Genomic DNA, 23,023 nt, shown 5'->3' with positions numbered 1-23,023 from the left:
TGAGATCTCACCCTTTTGTGAGCAGCAGGATATATATAAAGACTAGCGTGCTGTGTGACACGAAACACTTCCTTCGTTTCAGAATGGACTATCGGAATTGAATTACTTTTTTGCCTCGGTGCAAACTCTCTAATGCTGTGTTACCACGCGTCGGGCCTAACACCCTTAAACAGTACATTATTGACGATACGGTACTGCCTCTCGTACCTTTTTGCTTAATTATCAGTTACCCACATGTGTGACATTAGTGCCCTCTGCTGGGCCCCTGCAGACTTGAGTGGTGCACCCCGTATACTCGTCCCAGTCTACAGCACGTTACCTCCGTGTTCTGGAGCTCCTTATGATATGAAGAGGTGTGTGTGTTACTTCCGTGTCACAGGAGCTGTTTGATTGAAGCCAATAAAACATCAAGTCTGCCTGACTGAATAATGCACAACACAAGAAAGAGTACACAATAAATGATATATACACACGCACACACACTTTAGCTCAGGGGTCACCAACCTTTTTGAAACTGAGAGCTACTTCAAGGGTTCAAAAAACGAAGGGCTACTTGTTTGATACAAACTTCCTGAACAAAGTTGCACAGATCACCTTTTAATAATATTAATATATGTGAAGTGACTGTCTGATCACATATCAATGTTAATTATTCCTCACAATAATTATTTCCACGACAATGATGGTAGGGGAAAAAAAAAGTGTTATCACTTTGTTAGAAAAATGAAAATAAAGTTATATCCGTAGAAAAAATAACTAATATTTAGCTTTAATGACAACCACAAAGTGTGCAGGCTTTGTCACTGCAGTGTTTTTCAGGCTTTTGGAAGGGTATTTCCAGAGCCTCGATATGCATCAGAAACATCATTTATGGAGCTGCGCAGGCTCTGTCCTGACAGAAATGGTCAGAGTTCATATATACAAAATGTTATATTAAATATTGCCATTTTAAAATCTTTAATTGAAGCGTTTTTGATACATTTGATTTTTTTTACTTGTTCTATTTTTAGAACATGCCTGGGCACCGTGTTGGCTACCCCTGCTTTAGCTAGATATACATTGTCATGCATCTGCTGCTGAGTGCAGAATGAAGACAGGTGAGCAGCGTTTAGTCGGGGCCACACAGACTTTATTACATATGTCCGGCTCTAAACGTCCCGCTGCTTCAGGGCGGTTTCTGATTGGTTACGGTGAGGGACTTAGGGGGAGGGGTCAGAGGTCAGAGTGACAGGTCACTTCTGCTCAGGGATGATGTCATCGATGGCCTCTTCGGCCTCCAGCTTCTTCTCCATTTCCACCAGCAGCTTGACTCCGTCCACCACCATCTGCACCAACTCTACCTCGGAGAAGCCCAGGCGGTCCGCGTTGGAGATGTCAAAGACTCCGCCCACCGCCGCCGTGTCCACGCCCCCTGCAGACAGGAAGTGATGTCACTCAAAACTAGTTTCTCATCTGAATATTGTTTAACAGCATGAATTGGATCCATATGGTTCCACGTTGTGAACTTTAAATCAGTTCAGTTCCAACAAACATAAACCAGAATTAATTTCTACGTTTTATTGCCCACAGAAACACCCGTCTGTCTACCTGTCTGCCTCTCCACCCGTCTGTCTGTGTGTGTGTGTGTGTGTGTGTGTGTGTGTGTGTGTGTGTGTGTGTGTGTGTGTGTGTGTGTGTGTGTGTGTGTGTGTGTGTGTGTGTGTGTCTCTCTCCACCCGCCCGTGTGTGTGTCTCTCTCCACCCGCCCGTGTGTCTCTCTCCACCCGCCCGTGTGTCCGCCCGTGTGTCTGTCTGCCTCACCTGTGCCCCTCTTCTGCAGCCTCAGCCTCTTCAGGATGTCCCCAAACCGGCCGTGCTTGCTGACATTGGGCAGCTTGACGTGGACGCCGGCCCTCAGGCCGGTCCCCAGGTTGGAGGGACAGGTGAGCACGTAGCCCAGGTGCTCGTTCCACATGAACTCATGACTCCGCTCCTTAAACAAGCCCTCGATCTGCAGAGAGAGAGAGAGACAGGTGGTCAGGTGGCGAGCGGCGGGCACACGGCGCTCTGGACAGGAAGTGGCGTGCAGGTGTCCACCTTGGTGAGGCCGCTGCAGAAGCGGTTGAACACCTCCTTCATGTCGCCTCCCTTCTGCATGCTGATGACTCGCAGGTGGTCCTCCTCGTTCACCCAGACCAGAAAGGTCTTGTTGTCGTTGTGCCTGCAGGCGAGAGCCGAGGGTTAGTCGCCCTGCGAGAGAAAGAGTCACCTGTCCAGGTGCATCGGTACTGACCAGATGCCGCGGCCGTCAGGCCAGTCGCGGGCCATGCCGGACGCCAGCAGCAGCGGGGAGACGGGCTTGTCGAACAGGAAGTGGTCATCGATCAGTTGCTGCTGCTCCTCCTCCGTCATGTTCTTAAGAGCGTAGTACTTCCCCTTTAAGTCCCCGTCCAGAAGGTCCAGACCTGCAGGTCAGAGGTCACAGGTGAGTCCAGGTGGTCAACATTCACCTTCAACTGAATGATGATGACCCTTCAGTCAAAGCCAAGCAGGCCAGCTGAGCAGGAGGAGGACGAGAGGATTCTTATTCACATTCACAGTCACAGGCTGCACAACCAGCTGAGCTCCCAGTAAACCACAAAAACACACTTTATTCACAACCGATGCAAAATAAAAACATTTCATTCTGTCTGTATATATAATATTGTTGTGGATTCTTACTGTTTATGAATATTACTTGTTTTCACTATGACTCTTGTGTGCACTTTACCCGTCTGTTGTAATCCTGCAAATGTAATAATGGATTATCTCATTTTATATTCATAATAATATCAATGTCGATATTATTACCATTTGTATATTAACTATCTCTCAGACATCTAGACGTTTTTGATTCAATATATATTTATATATACACACGTATGTAAAAAGGTGGATGGACTTCAGGGGGCGGTAGAGAGTCTGCTGGTTTCAGCCGGTCCGGTTCCCTCTAGTCTCATCTGAATGTGAACCAGGTCTCAGATCCTCCTTCAGGGCTCAACGTGTGAGGATCACTGAGGCATGCTGGGAAAACATCTAAATACAGATCCCATCTCAATAAAAGCCGACGGATTAAGAGTTTATCTGGACCACTGCAGGACTAATGAAGGACTCGGCCATCACGCCATCAGAGAGCTGATCCACAGCCGGACTCAAAGACCGCTTACTTGCTTTATTCTGGAGCTTTCCTCTCAGACTACAGTGGGACATCAATAGGATATTTATTCTTTAGTCTTTGTGACTTTTGACCTCCACAATCTGATCAGTCCATAGTCCAGATGGTGGTGGTGGTGATGATCAACAGACAAACTAATAATAAAACCTAAATGGGAAATAAAATCCCCCTGAGTGAATATTTGTTTAGACTTCCAAAACAGGAAGTGATGTCATACTTTCCAGGGAGAGGTTTTCGATGGCTCGGCGTTCTCCGCGGCTGCAGTGTGGCGGCAGACAGAAGCCGCGGATACTCCGTCCTGTCCGCACCCGAGAGCTCAGAACGTAGTCTGGATCCAGATCGTCTCCCCCCTGAAACAAAGTAGACCACAAGTAGATCAGAAGAGACCAACGGCTAAACAGAACTGACTCTACGTCCAGGTTTTCAGGGTTCAGGGTGGGTGGTTGTTGTTTACCTGCAGGTTGTCGGGGTTCAGGTCCGTCTTGTGTTTGTCTGATGGTTTGTATCCTCCATGGCGGTCCTCGATCACCGGGTCTAGCAGCTCTTTGAAGACCTCGTAGGTCTCCTCGTCTCCGGCCACGCAGCCCACCGTCATGATGAACGGGTGACCTGCAGGGACACAAGATGGCCGATTGTTTCCTGTTCATCACCAACTTTTTAGCTGAACTCTTCAACGAGCGATACACTTGTTTGTTTTATTTTGGAGGGAATACAACTTTAACGTCTCTTGTAATTTGGGTTTTGTTGTTTTTGCTTTCTCCATTTAGTGATTTGATTTATTTTTTGTATGTTGCTAAATAAATGAAGTTGGGTTTGATGAGGAGAATCAGGAGAGAGGGTGAACTCACAACGTCCCTGTGAGGGAATTAATCTGATGTAACGAGTCAATCCAATTAAGAAGTTATCAAGCAGCTGAAGGGTTAGGGTTAGAACACAGTCTCAGTGTGAAGGGTTAGAACACAGCCTCTCTGTGCGAAGGTGACTAACACCAGGTGTAAGTAACTCAATATGTGTTCTAAAATTAGAAACTGTTTGTCATACAATGTTGTTGTTTTTGTTGCATGTGTTGTGTCTGCAGTAAGAAAAAAATATTTGGTTTCCTGTTTTGAGATATGGTGCTTTTATTTTGAAGGCAGAAAAACGTAGTTTGAAACGGAAGTCATAGTGCGCCGTTTAACGGCTAAAAGTTAAGGTTTTAACGGTCAACTTTAATGGAAAAATAAACGGTATCAGCACTCCCCGAAGAGGCACAAGTTCTTGCGTTGGTTTGTGTAATGAATAAAAGACATTTGAAAATCATCAGTCAAAGTCCAGGACCATCTGTCAGAGGGGTACACTACACCAGGAGCTGCCAGCCTGGGGAAGTGCAGCACCTGGTCCGGTATAGGTCACGACGTATGTGATGGGTTACCTGGTCTGGGATTAGAACCGGGGATAGGTGTAACCTGGTCTGGAGGGGTGTAACCTGGTCCAGGATGCTACATTGTATATTGGGTTGTAACCTGGTCCAGGATGCTACATTGTCTATTGGGGTGTAAACTGGGTACCTGGGTTGTCGATGCCGGTCTGGATGACGTCATCCACGGTGAACCCGCTGGGCGTCTCCTTGTCCCTCAAGCTCTCGTAAATCTCGGGTGTGAGCACCTTGGCCATGTGGTTGTTGTGCTGGCTGAGGTCGGGGTACTCCTGGTCCGATGAGTAGTTCATCTTCAGCTGGTTGTGGGTGTTCCCAAAAGGCATGATGACGTCCGGCTGCTGACCTGGGAACAGTTTACACTAGTAAGCTTTTGACGTCGGGTTATTAACAAAATAACTTGCATATTAACTGGTTATTAACAGTTTGGTTATTACAGAATAACTTGCTTATTAGCAGTTTAACTGGATTTCTGTATTTTCAAACGGCAAAATACTTTATTACTAATTCTAGTGAATATGTAAACTATTCATAATAGCATTATTACCAATAATTATATTAAGAATAATGAAATGTTTCAATTTTCATCCTAAAATGTAAAGATGTGAAAAGAAAAGTAAAGAGATAACTGGAAGTGTGTGTGTGTGTGTGTGTGTGTGTGTGTGTGTGTGTGTGTGTGTGTGTGTGTGTGTGTAGGGGGGGGGAGGGGAGAGGGGTTTCAGCCCGGATCAGGACCTGGATCAGGACCTGAAAGGGATCAGTGCGGGTCTAACCCGGGACTCTGCTGGAGGCCGCGCAGTGACGCAGCACTAGCCGGGATTAACCCCTCAAACGCCGGCCTGCGCCGCTCGACACCCCGGTCACCTTCAACCGGCTCTGCCGTTAATACCGACCTGAGCATGCGCAGTTCGTTAAAGATGATAAAGGTTTGATGGAGAAAATAAAAAGATGAGAAGGGATTTAAGGTGGAATTATTTAAATTAACATCATGACGTCATCACCACCATGTATGAGCATTACATTAAAGTCATTCAATTAAAATAACTGCGCACCTGCAGACAGACGGGCTGCAAGGTCGTTAGGATGCAGAGCGACAGACAGGCTGCAGACAGACAGACGGACTGCAGACAGACGGGCTGCAGACAGACAGACGGGCTGCACACAGACAGACAGGCTGCACATAGACGGGCTCTGTGCAGATCAGCAGCATGCTAAACAAGCAGTCCACATCCAGCGACCCGTCTGTCTGCAGCCTGTCTGTCTGCAGCCTCCTTTGTTCCGTGAACCGAGCAGCACTCTGAGACCCTCGGAGGTGTCTGGTGCCCGCAGAGCGCGACCCTGTCCCCGGGAGAACCGGCACCCGGTCCCCGGGCGCATTGATGAGGCATCGGCTGTGATTGGTCGGTCTGGGTGCTCTTACCTGTTCAGTCTGATGTGAAGTGGTCTGGAGCGGATCCGGTTCTGCTGCTGCTGCGGATTAAAGCTTTTTATACCCGCCCCCCGCTACTGATTGGCTCCTATTTACGGTCCATTCATTCCATTGGACAGAGAGCCCTCTGGAGGTCATGTGGTCCCCCCCCCCCCCCCCCCCTCCCCCCCCCCCTCTCTCTCTCTCTCTCTCTCTCTCTCTCTCTCTCTCTCTCTGTAATAACAGTAGGACATACTAGTGTCTGTGGTTATTAGTTTAGTGTCTGTAATAACAGTAGGACATACTAGTGTCTGTGGTTATTAGTTTAGTGTCTGTAATATCAGTAGGGCATACTAGTATCTGTGGTTAGTTCAGTGTCTGCAATAACAGTAGGACATACTAGTGTCTGTGGTTTGTTCAGGGGGAGGGTGACAAAGCACTTTCTCCTACAGCTTTAAATTATTTAACACCCACAGGAGGGTGTGTGTGTGTGTGTGTGTGTGTGTGTGTGTGTGTGTGTGTGTGTGTGTGTGTGTGTGTGTGTGTGTGTGTGTGTGTTTCTTATTAATTTGACTGTTTTATGTCTTTAAATTGTCTCTGACTACTGGGCTCACTACTGGGGATCTAAAGGGACCCATTGGACCCTACTGGTATCCAGTGGGATCTAAAGGGACCCAGTTGGATCTAAAGGGACCCAATGGGAGCCACTGGTATCAGATTTAACAGATGACTTGCTGTAAATGGATCTGTATTGCCATCAGATCCCCTGGTCTCGTTTGACCTCTATCAGGGTCACTCGGTGGTTGTGAGGTTTCATGTCTCTCTTGAGCTGCCGTCAGTCCTCCTGAAAGCTGCAGATTACGTAATCCTCTGTTGGATTAAAGCGCTCAGATCACCACAGGCTCCGCCCCCTCATGACACACCCTAACTGAATGAGTTTTACAGTGATGGTGAGATTCGGTGGAGGACCGGCCGACTCAAGACTGCTTTCAATAAACAGCACACAAGGAGATCTAATGGGACCTACCGACGTCAGCAAACACAACCCATGATTTAATATTGTAGTTTATCTACTCGTGTTGTGTTTAGGTGTCTTTCTGCTGGTTCGGACTCTGTACACTGTATGATAATGAGATGGGCGGGCCCATGTGTGTCCCGGCTACTGATTTGTCGAGAGTAATTGAATGACCTCCCCAACAGAACTGTCAATCATTCTAAGACTGACAGCAGCGTCCAATTCCATTGAAAGCTAGGTGGTGGGCGGGGCTTCACTTTGACTGGATCTTATTGATTAGTATTCACATTATATAAATCATTTAGTTATTTCTTGTGACATTATAGTCAAATATTATTAATATTATAATAATTGTAATAATATAGTAATTTCATTGTAAATAATGATTATTATTGCAAGACTCATATTTTACTATCGTAATATCATAGAAAATATGTATTAATATTAGAAGGATAATATGTTTGTATAGTAATATCATAGTAAATATGTATTAATAATAGAAAAACAAATTGTAAATATTAAATGTGTATTTCTATGCGAAGATTAATGTAGTACTATTATAGGAAATATGAATTAGTATAAAAGACAAATATTTCAATATAGTAATATTATAGGAAATATTGATTAATATTTTTGATATTGGGATTTATAGTGACTAATACTGAATCAATAATCCTGATGCTCAGAGCTGATGACATCACTATTTTCATTAAATCTGCAGAGTTGTTGATCCGTTGATCTGAATTTTAAATAAAGTTTTGTGTGATTGAACAAAGCAGCATTCATTGTCTCCATGTTCGTTTGGCCGCCGAGCCTCCTGGCAGCAGGACTGGTTGCCAAGCAACCGGCAGCCGACGGCCATGACTGCTTTGTCCTCAAGAGGCTGAGAGGACGCTTGTTTCCACTTTCTGCTTCAACCACAGAACAAGAGAGGAGGCTTGTTTTCACTTCCTGTTTCAAAGCACAGGAACAAGAGCTGAGGACATTGTGGTTCCACAACATGAAACTCGTTCTGCTGTTGACAAGTTTTCACTTCACTGATACTTTCTGTGTACTTTCTGTGTATTTCAGATGATTCTGAAGTTTACTGTTGTTGTTATTAACCAGATGGCCAGAAAGAAACAGGAAGGAGCTGTTGTTGCACAGTAGAAGTCCCAAAAAATAGGAAAACGTCATGACCTAAATGCAGCACGAGAAGCTGTGTCAAACTAAAACATGAATGAGATTCAGAGCTCATTGAATATTAAATATTCAATCAAATATTAATTATGCTTCGACTCCACCGATGGCGACGAGCCATAATGAAAGATATTACTATCGACAAAGACATCAAAGACTTCAGCGGTGGAATTACAACTTCCTGTCTGTCTGTCGATCTGACAGACAGACAGACAGACTGCCACTACCTCTACTACAACTACTATACTACAGAGACACACTGGTCCCTGTCCGAGGTGCTGAAATTCTGATACTAATACTACTGTCACTACTTCTACTATAACGACTATACCATGGTCCTAGAGGCACCAGATTATTCTGCTCCTCTCCTCTCCCGTTATGTAACACCGCTTCCTCTTCCTCTTCAGCGTTGTCTTCATCTGAACAGCCAGTGCATGTGTGTGCATCTGCGCGTGCGTGCGCACGTTTGTGCACGTGTGTTGGTCGCCGTGGTGAGGAGGACTAAACAAGGTCAGATTTTAAAAAAGGACTGCAGTCCCTCTTAATGTCCCACAATGCACCTGGACTCAGTTACCTAACTGTCTCAGCCAATCAGAGCCTGTGATGTCATACAGAGCAGGAAGTGAGGAGAAGACAACACATTGAGGAATACAAGCGTCCATGAAGGATTACGATATCTCCTTTGGACAGACAGGATATACAGACAGACAGGCAGACAGACAGGCAGATAGAGAGACAGGTGTTGACGTGATTCCTGGACAGAAGTTCAGTTCATGAACTTGTTTGAACAGTTTAAACCTCTTCACGTTCCATTAAAACAATAACAACCAGCCAATTGTTGTTGTTTAGATTTTTATTTCATCACAACATCACAGTCACAGACATAAATATGAATAAACCTGCTGTCACATGTCTTGTGTTCATGAATACAAACAAAGAGTGTTGGAAACACATCAACCTTATCCTTATTAAAATCATAAAATAATCTCAGTTTAGTTTAGTTCTGGACTTGTCTTTATGCTAATCTAAACTAACCACATGCATAGAGAAATCATGAAGCCAATGTTGGACTGTTCATTTAAGAAGAAGACCTGCTGCTACTGTTGAGAGAGGTGGAACCTGATTGGCTGGATGTTTTCTGACTCATTATTATGAGCTCGCGGCCTGAGACCACACCCACCTGTACCTCAAATAGGCCACACCCACCTGTACCTCAGAGAGGTCACGCCCTCATGACTGATGTCATCTTTAATCATAATATCCAGCCCTTCAGTTGTTGTGAACAGGTGTGTTAGCTTTAGAGATTAACACTGTCACGAGGTCGGTTGGAGCCTCGGTGGACATTTGAGGAACTGCATCGTTTCACACTTTGGCGTCATTTCTCTGCCCCAGATGTTGCTGCTCGCCATCGACCCGTTGAACGTTTTGTATGTTAGAGCCAGAAACCTGAAGATTAAAGTGTGTAATAAGAACATTCTGATGGGAGTACGACAACAACCGACCACCTCCCCCCTCAGAGGACTCTTTTACAATTTAATTCAGCTCAGTTTATTTTGTTCAGCCCAAAATCACCAATCACAAACTCCCCTCAGAGCTTTACAACCTGTACACATAGACATCACCGTCCCAAGACCTCACATCGCATCAGGAAAAACTCCCTAAAATAAAGATAGGAAAAACCCTTTCAGAGGGAAAACAGGAAGAACCCTTCAGGAGATTGTGACTCACGGGGCAGGTCGTTAGTTGAGCAATATTTTAGGAGAACAGGCTCGATTCCATTTGTTCCACAGATTTGGTGCTAAATGGAACACATTGAATGATCAAAAATCCCTCATTAAGGAGCAAAGAGCTAGAGGAGCTCCAGAGAAGACATCACCCTGTGAAATGGTTTCTTTCTGCAGTCTCAGGTTTCCATTCAAAACCAATTTATACAGTTCAGGACTGGTTTGACCAGAAATAGTCAAACACACCATTCCTGAACATGAAGTGGAAACAGCTCTGCTGCATGTAATTCCCATGAAGTGTCTCTGTGAAGTCTTGAGGTCAGAGGTCAGGAACCCCTTTGAAAGAAACCATACCAGTTATTCCCTCACCAAAATGTAGCCTGACGTTGGAGTTAGCATCCCTTTATTGGTCGCAACAGACCACGAGACTAAGATGGTGAACCCTTTAACACCTGCTAGCATCAGCATGTTAGCATCCAGCTCGAAACCCAGCCTCACAGAGCTGCTAGCATGACATGTCCACAACTGAGAGGGTGAGGTTGTAAACATGAACTGTGGAACTAACATGCTAACCGCGGACCACAGGATGCTTTAAACGTTCCGACTTCCATCTGCAGGCAGCAGACCTTCACCTCTGAGGACGCAGCAGCTGAACATTTTACAAACTTCACATTTGGAAGGCATCAAATACTGAATAGACGAGGACCAGAGCATGGATCCTCCTTGGAATCTCCTCGGGGCCTCCCGGAGCTGGACCTGAGTCTGAGTTCAGGAACCATCAACAGGGCGACGCTGTTCCGTTTGGTCCCGGTCCTTCAGAGGATTCCTCTAGATGTTAGCCGGTCACAGGGATCCCGACCCGGCGGGACAGCACCTCCTGCTCGGCAGAGGCAGTCGGGATGTTGATGTTTGGGTCGTTGTCGACCTGGTAACACTTCCCCATGTTCTTGATGATGTTGAAGTTGGAACGGGCCGTTTCTGCCAGGCTGTTCTCCAGAATCCAACCATCAACCTCTGAGTCTGGATCGCCCAGCCGGAGAACATTCTCCATGGCCGTCTGCAGGTAGCGGACTCCTGTTAGAACCAGCAGCTGGTGGGACAAGAAAAACATGGAGTCTTTAACATGTGACCTGCTACCCTTCATCTGATTTCAGACGGGATTAAACTGGACCCAGGAAGACAGCGTTGGACTTGTTGGGGAGGCTTTCTGTACCGGGCCACTAAGACCACTTCAATGCAGATAATTATGGATATACAGCACCTCGAACAGCCAGATGAGGAGCACGGTGAGGCCGATGGACTGCATGATGCCGGTGTAGTGGTCCATCAGGGCCGGCTGGCAGCCTCTTCTCCACAGGTTCAGCTGCTGGCTCCTCTGGTCGTAGTTAAAGTGAAGCGACCTGTCGCTGACGTGCTGCTGGATGCAGGGCCGAGGGGACGAGGTGCTGCAGCAGCTGAAGGGAACGCCGTCTGTCAGGTACTGCCCGTCCACGTTGCTCCTCAGGCGGCTGGAGGAGGAGCAGGCAGTTAGGAGCTGCTGCTAGTACTAGTACCCTACTGTTGTACTACTAGTACCTCTACTGCTGTACGACTAGTACTAGTACCCCTACTGCTAGTAGTACTATTACCCCTACTACTACTACTACTACTACTAGTACTAGTACCTCTACTACTACTACTACTATTTTGAAATGCCTCGTGTTCGTTGGTTCTTTGGAAGCTAAAACACAGACCTGGGTGTTGATATTAAAGTGAGAAGTATCAGGTAATTCTGAGTGTCTTGAACCTGAGCTGAACCTGTTGGTTAAACCTCAGTAATCGTAACCTCAGAGGGTAAAACCCTCGTGGGATCTACTACAAAGCACTGAAATCCACTACTACATGTACAACTAACGTCAGTGCAGATCTTCAGTATTCACCAAGATCCATTAGAAACTGCTGGAATCCAGCACGATTTACTGAATTCAACCAAGATCCCATCAAAGTTGAGCAGATCTGGCGACACGTACTCCACCACGCTGCTGCTGGTCATGTCCAGGTAGCGGGTGCTGATCCACTGCACCTGGAACCAGTCCCGGTACCCGGAATTCCCACAGCATTGGAACTGGATCTGCAGCAAGTCCAGAGTCTTCTTCAGGTAGCAGCGGCCCGGCGTGTCCGTGTCCTTGTAGTACTTCATGGCGTTCCTCAAGCCCAGGGCCAGCGACTCCTCCAGCTGGCTGTGGATGCTGTAGCACATGAGCGCCCCCGCCAGGACGCAAGAGGTGAAGAAGAAGGTGCAGAGGATGTACGGCATCATCACCAGCTTCCAGCGCAGAAATTTGTTGGTGTCGGCGCAGTCCAGGCAGATCTTCCCCCCCAGGAAGTTGATGCAGCAGGCCGCCAGGCCCGTGGTGATCAGCATGTGTGGCACGTAGAGGATCCCCTCTGACATCACTTCCTGCCATTTCTGAATCTCTACTTTGAGGAATAAGCCCAAGCCGAACAGGATGGCTCCCGTCAGCACGGAGATCCAGTTGAGCAGCCAGAGGACCTCCGCTAGTTTCTCTCGCTCCGCCTTGCTGAAGCTCAGCTTCCCGACTGCCATGCCAGCCTGTTGTACGACTCACGTCCAAGTTGGCAAAAACATGCTAAAAAACTGGACTGCCTTAAGTAAGTACTGCAGTACCACTTACGAACACTATGGGGTGCATTCCAAACACGTCATCTGTCCACATGACATCATCTTTGTGGCTCAATGACTTTCAGCTGGTTCCGTTTGGTCCATTCATTTGTTATTAATCACCTAAAATCAGATGTCCCCCCTAAAGTTGCCCCGTCTGAAACTATAATGTTAATGGGACAACTTCAAATCAAAACTACTTTTTTTGTCTTGAATGTCGTGTGAGTCATTTCAGACACATTTCCCCAAAAGTCTGAAACATTTGGTTTAAAATGAAATGTAAAACTGTGTGTGGTGTTCTGAGTTATCTGTTGAGGGTTCAGGGTTAAGAGTTCAAGTTTCAGGGTTCAGGTTTAGTGTTAAGGGTTCAGGGTGCAGGGTTCAGGGTTTAGGGTTAAGGGTTCAGGGTTAAGGGTTCAGAGTTCTGCTGTCAGAGCGTCATAAGGAGCTTAGTGAGGTATTTTAGGTTCTCTTGACTGCAGTCCAGAACCAGGAACCAGAAACCAGGACCTAGGACCCAGGAGCCAGGAACCAGGGCCCAGGACCCAGGATGCGTTCACTGCAGGAAGAAGGTCACAGTTGAATGGATCTGGTGTGAAAGACTGAACCTGATTCATTCATCAGAAAATCAACAAGGATCATGTAACACAGAAATAATGCTGTTGATCACGTTAAAGACGACTACGAGTAAAGCTGAGTTCACACCAAACGCGTTGCGAATGTTACTTGCGTCTGAAAGGGGGCGTGGCTTATCTCCGTAAAAAGAGTTACCGTTTCCGCCATCCACCATGGAAATAACTGCTTTATACTTGTTGTGTATATTCCACATACGTCGGAACATCAAACTCCATCGTGTCTGAGTTCATAATATTATCCGTAGTCCCACAACAGCGTCTGAATGACAGACTCTACCAGCGCTACTTCAGGCGACCAGCAGCAGTTTGATTCAGCAACGGCAGGATGGCGGTAATGACAGGCGGAGCTTCTCAACGCTGATTGGCTTACGCCACGCAAATTTTACGCCCGAGTTGAAATATTTAAATTATTCGCGCCGCGTCATTCACGTCTGTGCATGTAATTTACTCGCGTGTCAAATTCGCAACGCTTTTGGTGTGAACACAGCGTGAGACATCCGTCACAGAGGGTCTTTGACCCGGTGACATCACACAAGTTTACTAGAAACAACAATAACTCAGTCCTGCTTCAGACAATCAGGAGGACAGGAGACAGAGGACAAGAGACAGGAGACAGGAGACAGGGGACAGAGGACACAGGACAGAGGACAGAGAATGGGAGACAGGAGACAGGATACAAGAGACAAGAGACAGGATACAAGAGACAGGAGACAGGAGACAGGATACAAGAGACAGGATACAAGAGACAGGATACAAGAGACAAGAGACAGGATACAAGAGACAAGAGACAGGATACAAGAGACAGGAGACGGAGAACAAGAGACAAGATACAAGAGACAGGAGACAGGATACAAGAGACAGGAGACAGGATACAAGAGACAGGAGACAGGAGACAGGGGACAGGAGACAGGAGTCAGGAGACGGAGAACAAGAGACAGAGGACAGGAGACAAGAGGCAAGAGAAGGAGGCAGAGGACAGGAGACAGAGGACAGGAGACAGGAGACAAGGGACAGAGGACAAGAGACAGGAGACAGGAGTCAGGAGACACAGGACACGAGACAGGAGAAACAGGACACGAGACAGGAGACAGGAGACAGGAGATGAGAGGACAAGATACAGAGGACAAGAGACAGGAGACAGAGGACAGAGAACGGGAGACAGGAGACAGAGGTAAGAAGACAGGAGACAGGAGACAAGAGACAGGAGACAGAGGACAGGAGACAAGAGGCACGAGAAGGAGGCAGAGAACAGGAGACAGGAGACAGAGGACAGGAGACAGAGACAGGAAACAGGAGACATAGAACAAGAGACAGGAGACAGAGAACAAGAGACAGGAGACAGAGGACAGGAGACAGAGACAGGAGACAGAGAACAAGAGACAGAGACAAGAGACAGGAGACAGAGGACAGGAGACAGAGAACAAGAGACAGGAGACAGAGGACAAGAGACAGAGACAAGAGACAGGAGACAGAGGACAAGAGACAGAGACAAGAGACAGGAGACAGAGAACAAGAGACAGGAGACAGAGAACAAGAGACAGGAGACAGAGGACAAGAGACAGAGACAAGAGACAGGAGACAGAGGACAAGAGACAGAGACAAGAGACAGGAGACAGAGAACAAGAGACAGGAGACAGAGAACAAGAGACAGGAGACAGGGTACAGGAGACAGAGAACACGAGACAGGAGACAGAGGACAGGAGACAGAGAACAAGAGACAGGAGACAGAGGACAAGAGACAGAGACAAGAGACAGGAGACAGGGTACAGGAGACAGAGAACACGAGACAGGAGACAGGATACAGGAGACAGAGAACACGAGACAGGAGACAGAGAACAAGAGACAAGAGACAGGAGACAGAGAACAAGAGACAGGAGACAGAGGACAGGAGACAGAGACAAGAGACAGGAGACAGAGAACAAGAGACAGGAGACAGAGGACAGGAGACAGAGAACAAGAGACAGGAGACAGAGGACAGGAGACAGAGAACACGAGACAGGAGACAGGATACAGGAGACAGAGAACACGAGACAGGAGACAGAGGACAGGAGACAGGAGACAGAGACAGGAGACAGGATACAGGAGACAGAGAACACGAGACAGAGGACAGGAGACAGAGACAGGAGACAGAGGACATGAGACAGAGGACATGAGACAGAGACAAGAGACAGGAGACAGAGACAGGAGACAGAGAACAAGAGACAGGAGACAGAGAACAAGAGACAGGAGACAGAGGACAAGAGACAGGAGACAGAGGACAGGAGACAGGAGACAGAGGACAAGAGACAGGAGACAGAGGACAGGAGACAGATACAGGAGACAGAGAATACGAGACAGGAGACAGAGGACAGGAGACAAGAGACACGAGACACGAGACACGAGACAGAGGACAAGAGACAGGAGACAGGAGACAGGAGACAGAGGACAGAGGACAGAGGACAGAGAACGGGGGACAGGGGACAGGAGACAGGAGACAGGAGACAGAGGACAGAGGACAGAGAACGGGGGACAGGGGACAGGAGACAAGAGACAGGAGACAGGAGACACAGGACAGGAGACACAGGACAGAGGACAGGAGTTTACCTGGAGATGGTCCAGCAGCGGTCCGTCCTCTGCAGCTCTGCTTACTTTCACCACACAGAGACAAATATTGCTGCTGAGAAAAAGAGTTTTCAGGAGCGATAACATCCGTTAATCTTCTTACAGCTAATCAGTCTGTAAGACTCTCAACCAGCTGGACACCACGAGAGGATGTCCCTCACAGTTCTGGGTGCTATATATATATATATATATATATATATATATATATATATATATATATATATATATATATATATATATATATATATATATATATATGTATATATATACATATATATATATATATATATATATGTATATATATATATATATATATATATATATATATATATATATACATATATACACACACACACAGGTACTGCACTGTAAAATGTTTTCATTTTAAATCACTACCAGACGACGTAGTTGATACAAGCAAAGTTATTTGTAATCACTGCAAACTCTAATTGTTTTATGACCGGAGTACTACGAGCCTGAAGTACCTTAAAGGCGTTACACAGCATTGATGCAGCCAACCAGCGTCCTTAGAATCCAACAGATGACGGCGCGTATGAGCCTCAAGACGTACCGTCGTCAGGAGAATACACAAGTTGTATGAAACGGAGCAGACTACACAACAACGTGCACCAACTGTTCTCTCACTGAGACTACTGGACATCGCTGTAACCAAAGTTCATTATATTGATGAACTGGGTGCTGCTTCACATGCTTCGACTGTCATCAAAACAGAAGACAGACATTTTGCAGAAACGTGCGTGAAACATTTCATTCATGTTGCAGCAGTGGAACGTTTCCTATAAAGTCAGCACACTTAGAACGGATAGTGCATACATATGATGCTGCTGCGAGACATCTGCCATTGGAACGCGTCCCCTCTCTCCAGCTCTCTGTCACAGTGTCTCTGCAGAACAGTGCGTTTGACAATGTCCTGGCAAAATGAACAGTTGTGGGCCTTCAAAAACAGTCCAGCAAGTGCTGCTGAATTAGAACATCAACAAATTGAACATGGACAAAAGAAGGATTTGCTTGTCACTCTAACAGGGACCCCTACTCGTTTTTCATTCATTATTGAATTTTGCGCATAATGCGATTAATCGATAAAAAATGTCATCTTCGCCCAGCACATTTCCCCGGTGCACAACTCAGCAAGAAGACAAGTATATTAGAGTCTCTAGTTTGAGAAATAGACGCCTCACAGGGCCTCAACTGGCAGCTTCTTTAAATGGTACCCGCAAAACGCCAGTGTTAACGTCTACAGTGAAGAGGCGACTCCGGGATGCTGGCCTTCTAGGTAGAGTGGCAAAGAAAAAGCCATATCTGAGACTGGCCAATAAAAAGAAAAGATTGATATGGGCAAAAGAACACAGACATTGGACAGAAGAAGATTGGAAAAAAAAAGTGTTATGGACAGACGAATCAAAGTTTGAGGTGTTTGGATCACACAGAAGAACATTTGTGAGACGCAGAACAGGTGAAAAGATGCTGGCAGAGTGCCTGACGCCATCTGTCAAGCATGGTGGCGGTACTGTGATGGTCTTTGATGCTGGTAAAGTGGGAGATTTGTACAAGGCAAAAGGGATTTTAAATAAGGAAGGCTATCACTCCATTTTGCAACGCCATGTCATACCCTGTGCACAGCGCTTGATTGGAGCCAATTTCCTCCTACAACAGGACAATGACCCAAAGCACACCTCCAAATTATGCAAGAACTATTCAGGGAAGAAGCAGGCAGCTGGTATGCTGTCTGTAATGGAGTGGCCAGCGCAGTCACCAGATCTCAACCCCATTGAGCTGTTGTGGGAGCAGCTTGACCGTATGGTATGCAAGAAGTGTGAGTTTTCATGAAAAATATAAAACTGTCTGGGTGACCTCAAACTTTTGAACGGTAGTGTATACGTGTATATATAAAAAGAAGAAAGTATCCTTTATGAATCCCCTTGGGGAAATTCTTCTCTGCATTTGACCCATCCCTGGATAGGGAGCAGTGGGCTGCCCTGTGAGGCGCCCAGGGAGCAGTTAGGGGTTCAGTGTCTTGCTCAGGGAAACTTCGACATGTGAGCTATGGGGGGACTGGGGATCGAGCCAGCTACCTTGTGGTTGCGGGAAAACCACTCATCCCCCTGAGCTACAGCCGATATATATATATATATATATATATATATATATATATATATATATATAAAAATATATATATATATATATATATATATATATATATATATATATATATATATATATATATATCGGCTACATCATATATATATATATATATATATATATATATATATATATATATATATATATATATGTGTGTGTGTGCGTGTGTATTGTGATGTCATAAGTGGAAGGGTCATTAATGGAAGGTACATCCCCTCCCAGTGGTTGCAGCAGGGACTACAACCAGCATGACATCAAAGGTATAAACTACAATTCCCAGTCAGCAGTGCAGCCAGGCCCGAGGCTGCTGCCCAACTGAAAGGGATGAGGCTGATTACCCTGGAGAAAGCTGGTGTGAGGGAGAACCAAGGACAGGAGTAGAAGGAGAGTTGGAGATACATTAAAGAAGCAAGGAACCAGGAGTAAACTGGAGTATTTATGTTTTGTTTTGTGCAACGACCTTTTGGTTAGGTTTAAGTTTGACCTTTTTTGCTAAATCCAGACTTTTGAGTAAAGAAACCCACTGCTTGTCGCTTCCATCTGTACACCCACGCCTCACCTCACGATCCCGACCTCTCAAGACATCACAGTGGTGGAGAATGCCAAACGCAGACGGGTTGGTGAGAGCGAATGTCCATCAGTGATTTGACCATTCACTTTGCACAATTGAGAACCCGTTACAACACAATGGAGGAAATGCTTAAGCTGCTGGCGCAAAGCACCAAGTTCCAGGTGGAGACGAACCGGGCCCTGCTGGAGGAGCAAAGAAAAGCCAACATGTTGAAGGAGGAGGAACTCAAGCTACAGAGAAGTCAGCTTCAAAACGCAGGGCCACCGAACTCCAACCCTGTATTCCGGGCCAGTGATTTTATCCCTAAAATGGGACCCACCGATGATCCAGAAGCCTATCTTCATGCATTTGAAAATACGGCAACCAGAGAAAAATGGCCGGAAGACCAGTGGGTTGGTATCCTTGCTCCGTTCCTGTCCTGTGGGTCACAGAAAGCTTTTCAAGACTTGGATAACACAATAGCCAATGACCATGATGTCCTTAAAGAGGAAATATTAAGTAGAATAGGACTTACTAAGTTTGGAATGGCCCAACGGTTCCACAATTGGGGCTGTAGGAATGACCAAGGATCAGCCAGTGATGTGGGCCCGGCCTCAGAAGGCGAAGAGGAGCCCCAAGGAAGCCACCAGCCGTCATCAAGCGAGGAAGGAAGACAGACAGCTGCGGACGGGCAGGCCCCACTCACAGGCCAGTATGGTACTGCTCAACTCAATGACCCAACATTAATAAATGCTTTGAGAAGTGTGAGAGTAATAGAACGGGTGGACCAAGACCAGAGAGGCAGTGTAACTTACCCTCATTTTGCTGGGAAGAATGGCCTACTGTACTGAGTGATAGAAGTGCAAGAGGAAGTAACAGAGCAGCTGTTAGTGCCGAAATCCTTTCACCCTACTCTGTTACAATTGGCCCATAAACACCTGCTTGGAGCCCATCTAGGAGTAGAAAAGACTAAAGATAGGATTCTACAGCGGTTCTTTTGGCCAGGCGTTCACAAGGAAGTCGAACATTATTGCAGAAGTTGTCCCGAATGTCAGCTCGTGGCCCCTCGGCCCTCATTTAGAAATCCCCTGATTCCCCTCCCCATTATTGAGTTCCCATTTGAAAGGATTGGGTTAGATATTGTGGGTCCCCTACCCAAGAGAGCTCAGGGGTATCTGTATATTCTGGTCCTAGTGGACTATGCTACCCGGTAACCCGAGGCCATACCCCTCAGAAAGGCCACAGCCCAGCAGCTCTCAAAAGAACTGTTCCTCTTAAGCAGTAGAGTAGGACTTCCAAAAGAGATACTGACGGATCAGGGGACCATGCACCTTTGCAGTGGATGGCAAGGAATAAGGAAACCAACAGTTGGGTAACAATGTGGTTTCTCAGCCTTCAAGCCTTTAACTTCTGTGTTGTTCACAGAGCAGGCCGGAACCATTTCTGGCCCTCCCGAAGCCTCAAGCCAGTGGAGAGGGAAATGTGATGTCATAAGAGGAAGGGTCATTAATGGGAGGTACATCCCCTCCCTTGTCATCTCGATCTGTACACCCACACCTCACGATCCCGACCTCTCAACACAGAGTATGTATGTATGTATGTATGTATGTATGTATGTATCATACATACATACATATATATATACAGTTTGTATGTATGTGAGGAGAGGATGTAATAATGTGTCCTGATTATGTCCTCTACCTTCCTTTAAAAAGATATATTTTTAATATAGTCCAACTTACACATTACTTCAACATTGTATTAATTAATTAAACTGTTTACAATTGTTTTTCTTTCTAAATGAAAACTTCGATCAATGAAACCACAAACGTCATTTTAGTAAAAAATATATATATATATATATATATATATATATATATATTTTTGTAATGATGTCTCACCGATGATGTCAGACCTGTGTGCGTGCGTGTGCGTGCGTGTGTGTGCGTGCGTGTGCTGGCAGGGGGAGGAGGCGGGATGTACCAGTCTCTCCCAGCTCATGTCAATCACGTCATGACGACATGTATCCAGAGCGTTTCCGGTGCAGGAAGGCGGGGCCTCCGTGTTCCTCAGGGAGAAACAAACAGGTGAGTCAGGTCAGCACAGGGCAGCAAGCACCGGGTTCCGGAACGTGTACATTATCCTTCAAAGTAAAAGCCTTGAGAGTTTTTAGTACCTGCAGTTTGGCAACGTTTTTTTCCACATTTTCCGTTTCTTAATTTGTGGTTACATACATACATACATACATACATACATTCTCAATTACAGTGGCGGGCCTTCTCTGCTGGTCTAAACATAACACAGCTGTTGTTGCTGCTTGACTGGGGCTGCTGGTCCCGCGCCTCTTCCCCTGTGTGAATATTCTCCGGTCTGACCAAGAGGCGCTGCGTAATTGTGCGTTGCTCGGCGAGGGACTCCGCTGGTGGTTGAAGTGGCTTCGTGGGTCGTTCCACGCGTCCCGTGTGACCTCCCTCCATGCTCGTGGTGGTGCCGTGTGGCGGAGTGGGAGTCTGCTGTCCACACATGGTGGACTGTATGAATGCGCCGTGTATTGAGTGGGTCGGTCTGTGACAGTAACTCCCGGGACACTTTTTTTTTTTTCCCCCAGTCCGCCCGTGATGTGGACTATTGTGTGTATATGTGTGAATATTATCCTGGGGGGATATAAACTGATTAAATGTTTTTGAGTTATTCTTTGAAACAAAATTTAAATAGTTACCATGTTACCAGAGCAAATAATCAATGTCTTTATTCTTCAGATTTTTATAAACACTTTTATTTGGGTTTATTTACATATTCAAGTCTAAAACAAGACCTAGTTCTGCATTTGGAATAACTTTTTTGAATACATTTTATTTAGAATAATTTTTCATATTTTAGACTAAAAAAGCATTTTGAATAAGTGTCCTTTCCCTGTTCAGAAAACCAATAAATAAATCGACAACAGTCTCTTTTATTATGAAACTCTCCGCCACCGGAAGTGCCTTTCGCTACCTCTAGCTTGCTGAGGGATCTGCTCTGAGGTCAGCAGCCATATTCCCTCACAGCCTCACCGGCAGCCTGTCTCTCGCTCCAGAACCCCTCGGTGATCCCGGGCCCGGTCCCTCCCGGTTCCCTCCGGTCCCACACGGACCCCGTTGTTAAACCCGAGTCCGCCCCAGAGCCACCGAGCTGAAACACTGGCCCGCGGACATGGAGCGGACGTCCTGAGGCAGTCCGCGGACGGTCCCGGTTTCTGAGAGGAAAGTCCAGATTTATTGGATTAAACCCGGAGTGGAGTACCGGCAGACCGGCTGTAGACCGAGAGACCGGCTGCAGACCCGACGGGCCGCCGTTACCGGAGGAGATCCACCGACTCAACGACTCCCACGGATCAAAATGTCGGGAATGTTCCCGCGGAGCTAACGGGCTAACGAGCTAGCAGGCGGAGACCGGAAGCGGAGCCGGAGGGTTCGGGTTCGGGTCCAGGATGTCGGCCCAAGCCCGTCTGAAGCGGCTGGAGGAGCTGGTCCTGCAGCAGCAGGGTCTGAGCGTGGAGGCGCTGCTGGACCTGCTGCTCTGCTTCTACACGGAGGTCCAGCAGTCCCCCCTCAAGAGGGAGAAGCACGTCACCGACTTCCTGGACTGGGGTGAGTCCTGGTCCCGGTCCACTCTGTGGAGCAGTTCAGGCAAAGCACACAGGGGTTAGGGTCCTCCCAGAGAGGGTCAGGTGGTCTTCATGGGCGTCAGGTGGTCTTCATGGGAGTCAGGTTGACTTCATGGGTGTCAGGTGGTCTTCAGGTGGTCTTCATGGGCGGGCGTCAGGTAGTCTTTATGGGGGTCAGGTTGTCTTTAGGTGGTCTTCATTGGCGTCAAGTGGTCTTTATGGGGGTCAGGTGGTCTTCATTAGTGTCGGTAGTCTTCATGGGGGTCAGGTGGCCTTCATTGGCGTCAGGTGGTCTTCATGGGGGACGTCTTGAACCAACAAAGGTTTTTAGTATTAAATACATGTCAGTCAACGTGTTCAATACTTGTTTCCTGTGTCATTTCACATTATTACACATAACTTACCTTATGCACCCCAGAGCCCCCAAATGTGGGAGCTCTGGCGCTCTTTGTACCCATTCTTCAAGTAGTCGAATAAACCACAAATGAGTTATAATACTTGTGTTAATTTATATAGATTTCTTTCAGAATTTTATTTTGAATAAAATGTATATTTCCAAAAATGAAACTTTTATACCATATTTTTATCATAACTATAAACATCTAGCATGATCTGGTCAGGTGGTCTTCAGGAAGTCTTCACGGGTTTCAGGTGGTCTTGAGGGGGGTCAGGTTGTCTTCCGGTGGTCTTCATGGGTGTTTATAAGAACATCATGAGGTGTGTGTGTGTGTGTGTATACACACGTACGTATGTATGTATGTATGTATGTATGTATGTATGTATGTGGGTGTGTATATTATGATGGTGGAGGCCTTGAAGCAGGCAGGTACGTGACA

At 46.5% G+C, this 23,023-nt stretch overlaps 3 protein-coding genes across 3 annotated transcripts in view; 1 reads left to right on the top strand and 2 right to left on the bottom strand.

The window, feature by feature from the left end:
- Nucleotides 1-575: 575 nt before the first annotated feature.
- On the bottom strand, nt 576-6,057 carry ckbb (creatine kinase, brain b). Its single transcript, XM_079215441.1, has 8 exons — nt 6,028-6,057; nt 4,741-4,953; nt 3,648-3,802; nt 3,411-3,543; nt 2,273-2,444; nt 2,077-2,200; nt 1,801-1,990; nt 576-1,411 (listed from the first exon to the last, which is right to left on the bottom strand). Exons 2-8 carry the CDS (start codon nt 4,931-4,933, stop codon nt 1,233-1,235), a joined length of 1,146 nt encoding a protein of 381 aa, XP_079071567.1. The 5' UTR covers nt 4,934-4,953; nt 6,028-6,057; the 3' UTR covers nt 576-1,232.
- A 4,711-nt stretch (nt 6,058-10,768) lies between these two features.
- Nucleotides 10,769-12,520, bottom strand: LOC306734320 (photoreceptor outer segment membrane glycoprotein 2-like; the record flags this gene model as incomplete). The annotated part of the gene is made up of 3 exons (XM_079215677.1): nt 10,769-11,023; nt 11,195-11,441; nt 11,943-12,520. 3 exons carry the CDS (start codon nt 12,518-12,520, stop codon nt 10,769-10,771), a joined length of 1,080 nt encoding a protein of 359 aa, XP_079071803.1.
- Nucleotides 12,521-22,010: 9,490 nt separating this feature from the next.
- The window catches only part of cdc42bpb (CDC42 binding protein kinase beta (DMPK-like)), a gene marked incomplete at its 5' end in the record, with an annotated part of 30,357 nt that continues 29,344 nt past the window's right edge, over nt 22,011-23,023 (top strand). Inside the window, one exon of the mRNA XM_079214787.1 lies at nt 22,011-22,170. Within this exon, the coding sequence (XP_079070913.1) occupies nt 22,011-22,170 (160 nt within the window). The remainder of the gene's footprint in view (nt 22,171-23,023) is intronic.

This window comes from Taurulus bubalis (genome assembly GCF_910589615.1).
Source record: "Taurulus bubalis genome assembly, chromosome: 3".
NCBI lineage: Eukaryota > Metazoa > Chordata > Actinopteri > Perciformes > Cottidae > Taurulus > Taurulus bubalis.
The sequence above is the reverse complement of the archived record's forward strand: the minus strand, read 5'-3'. Positions and strand labels throughout refer to the sequence as shown.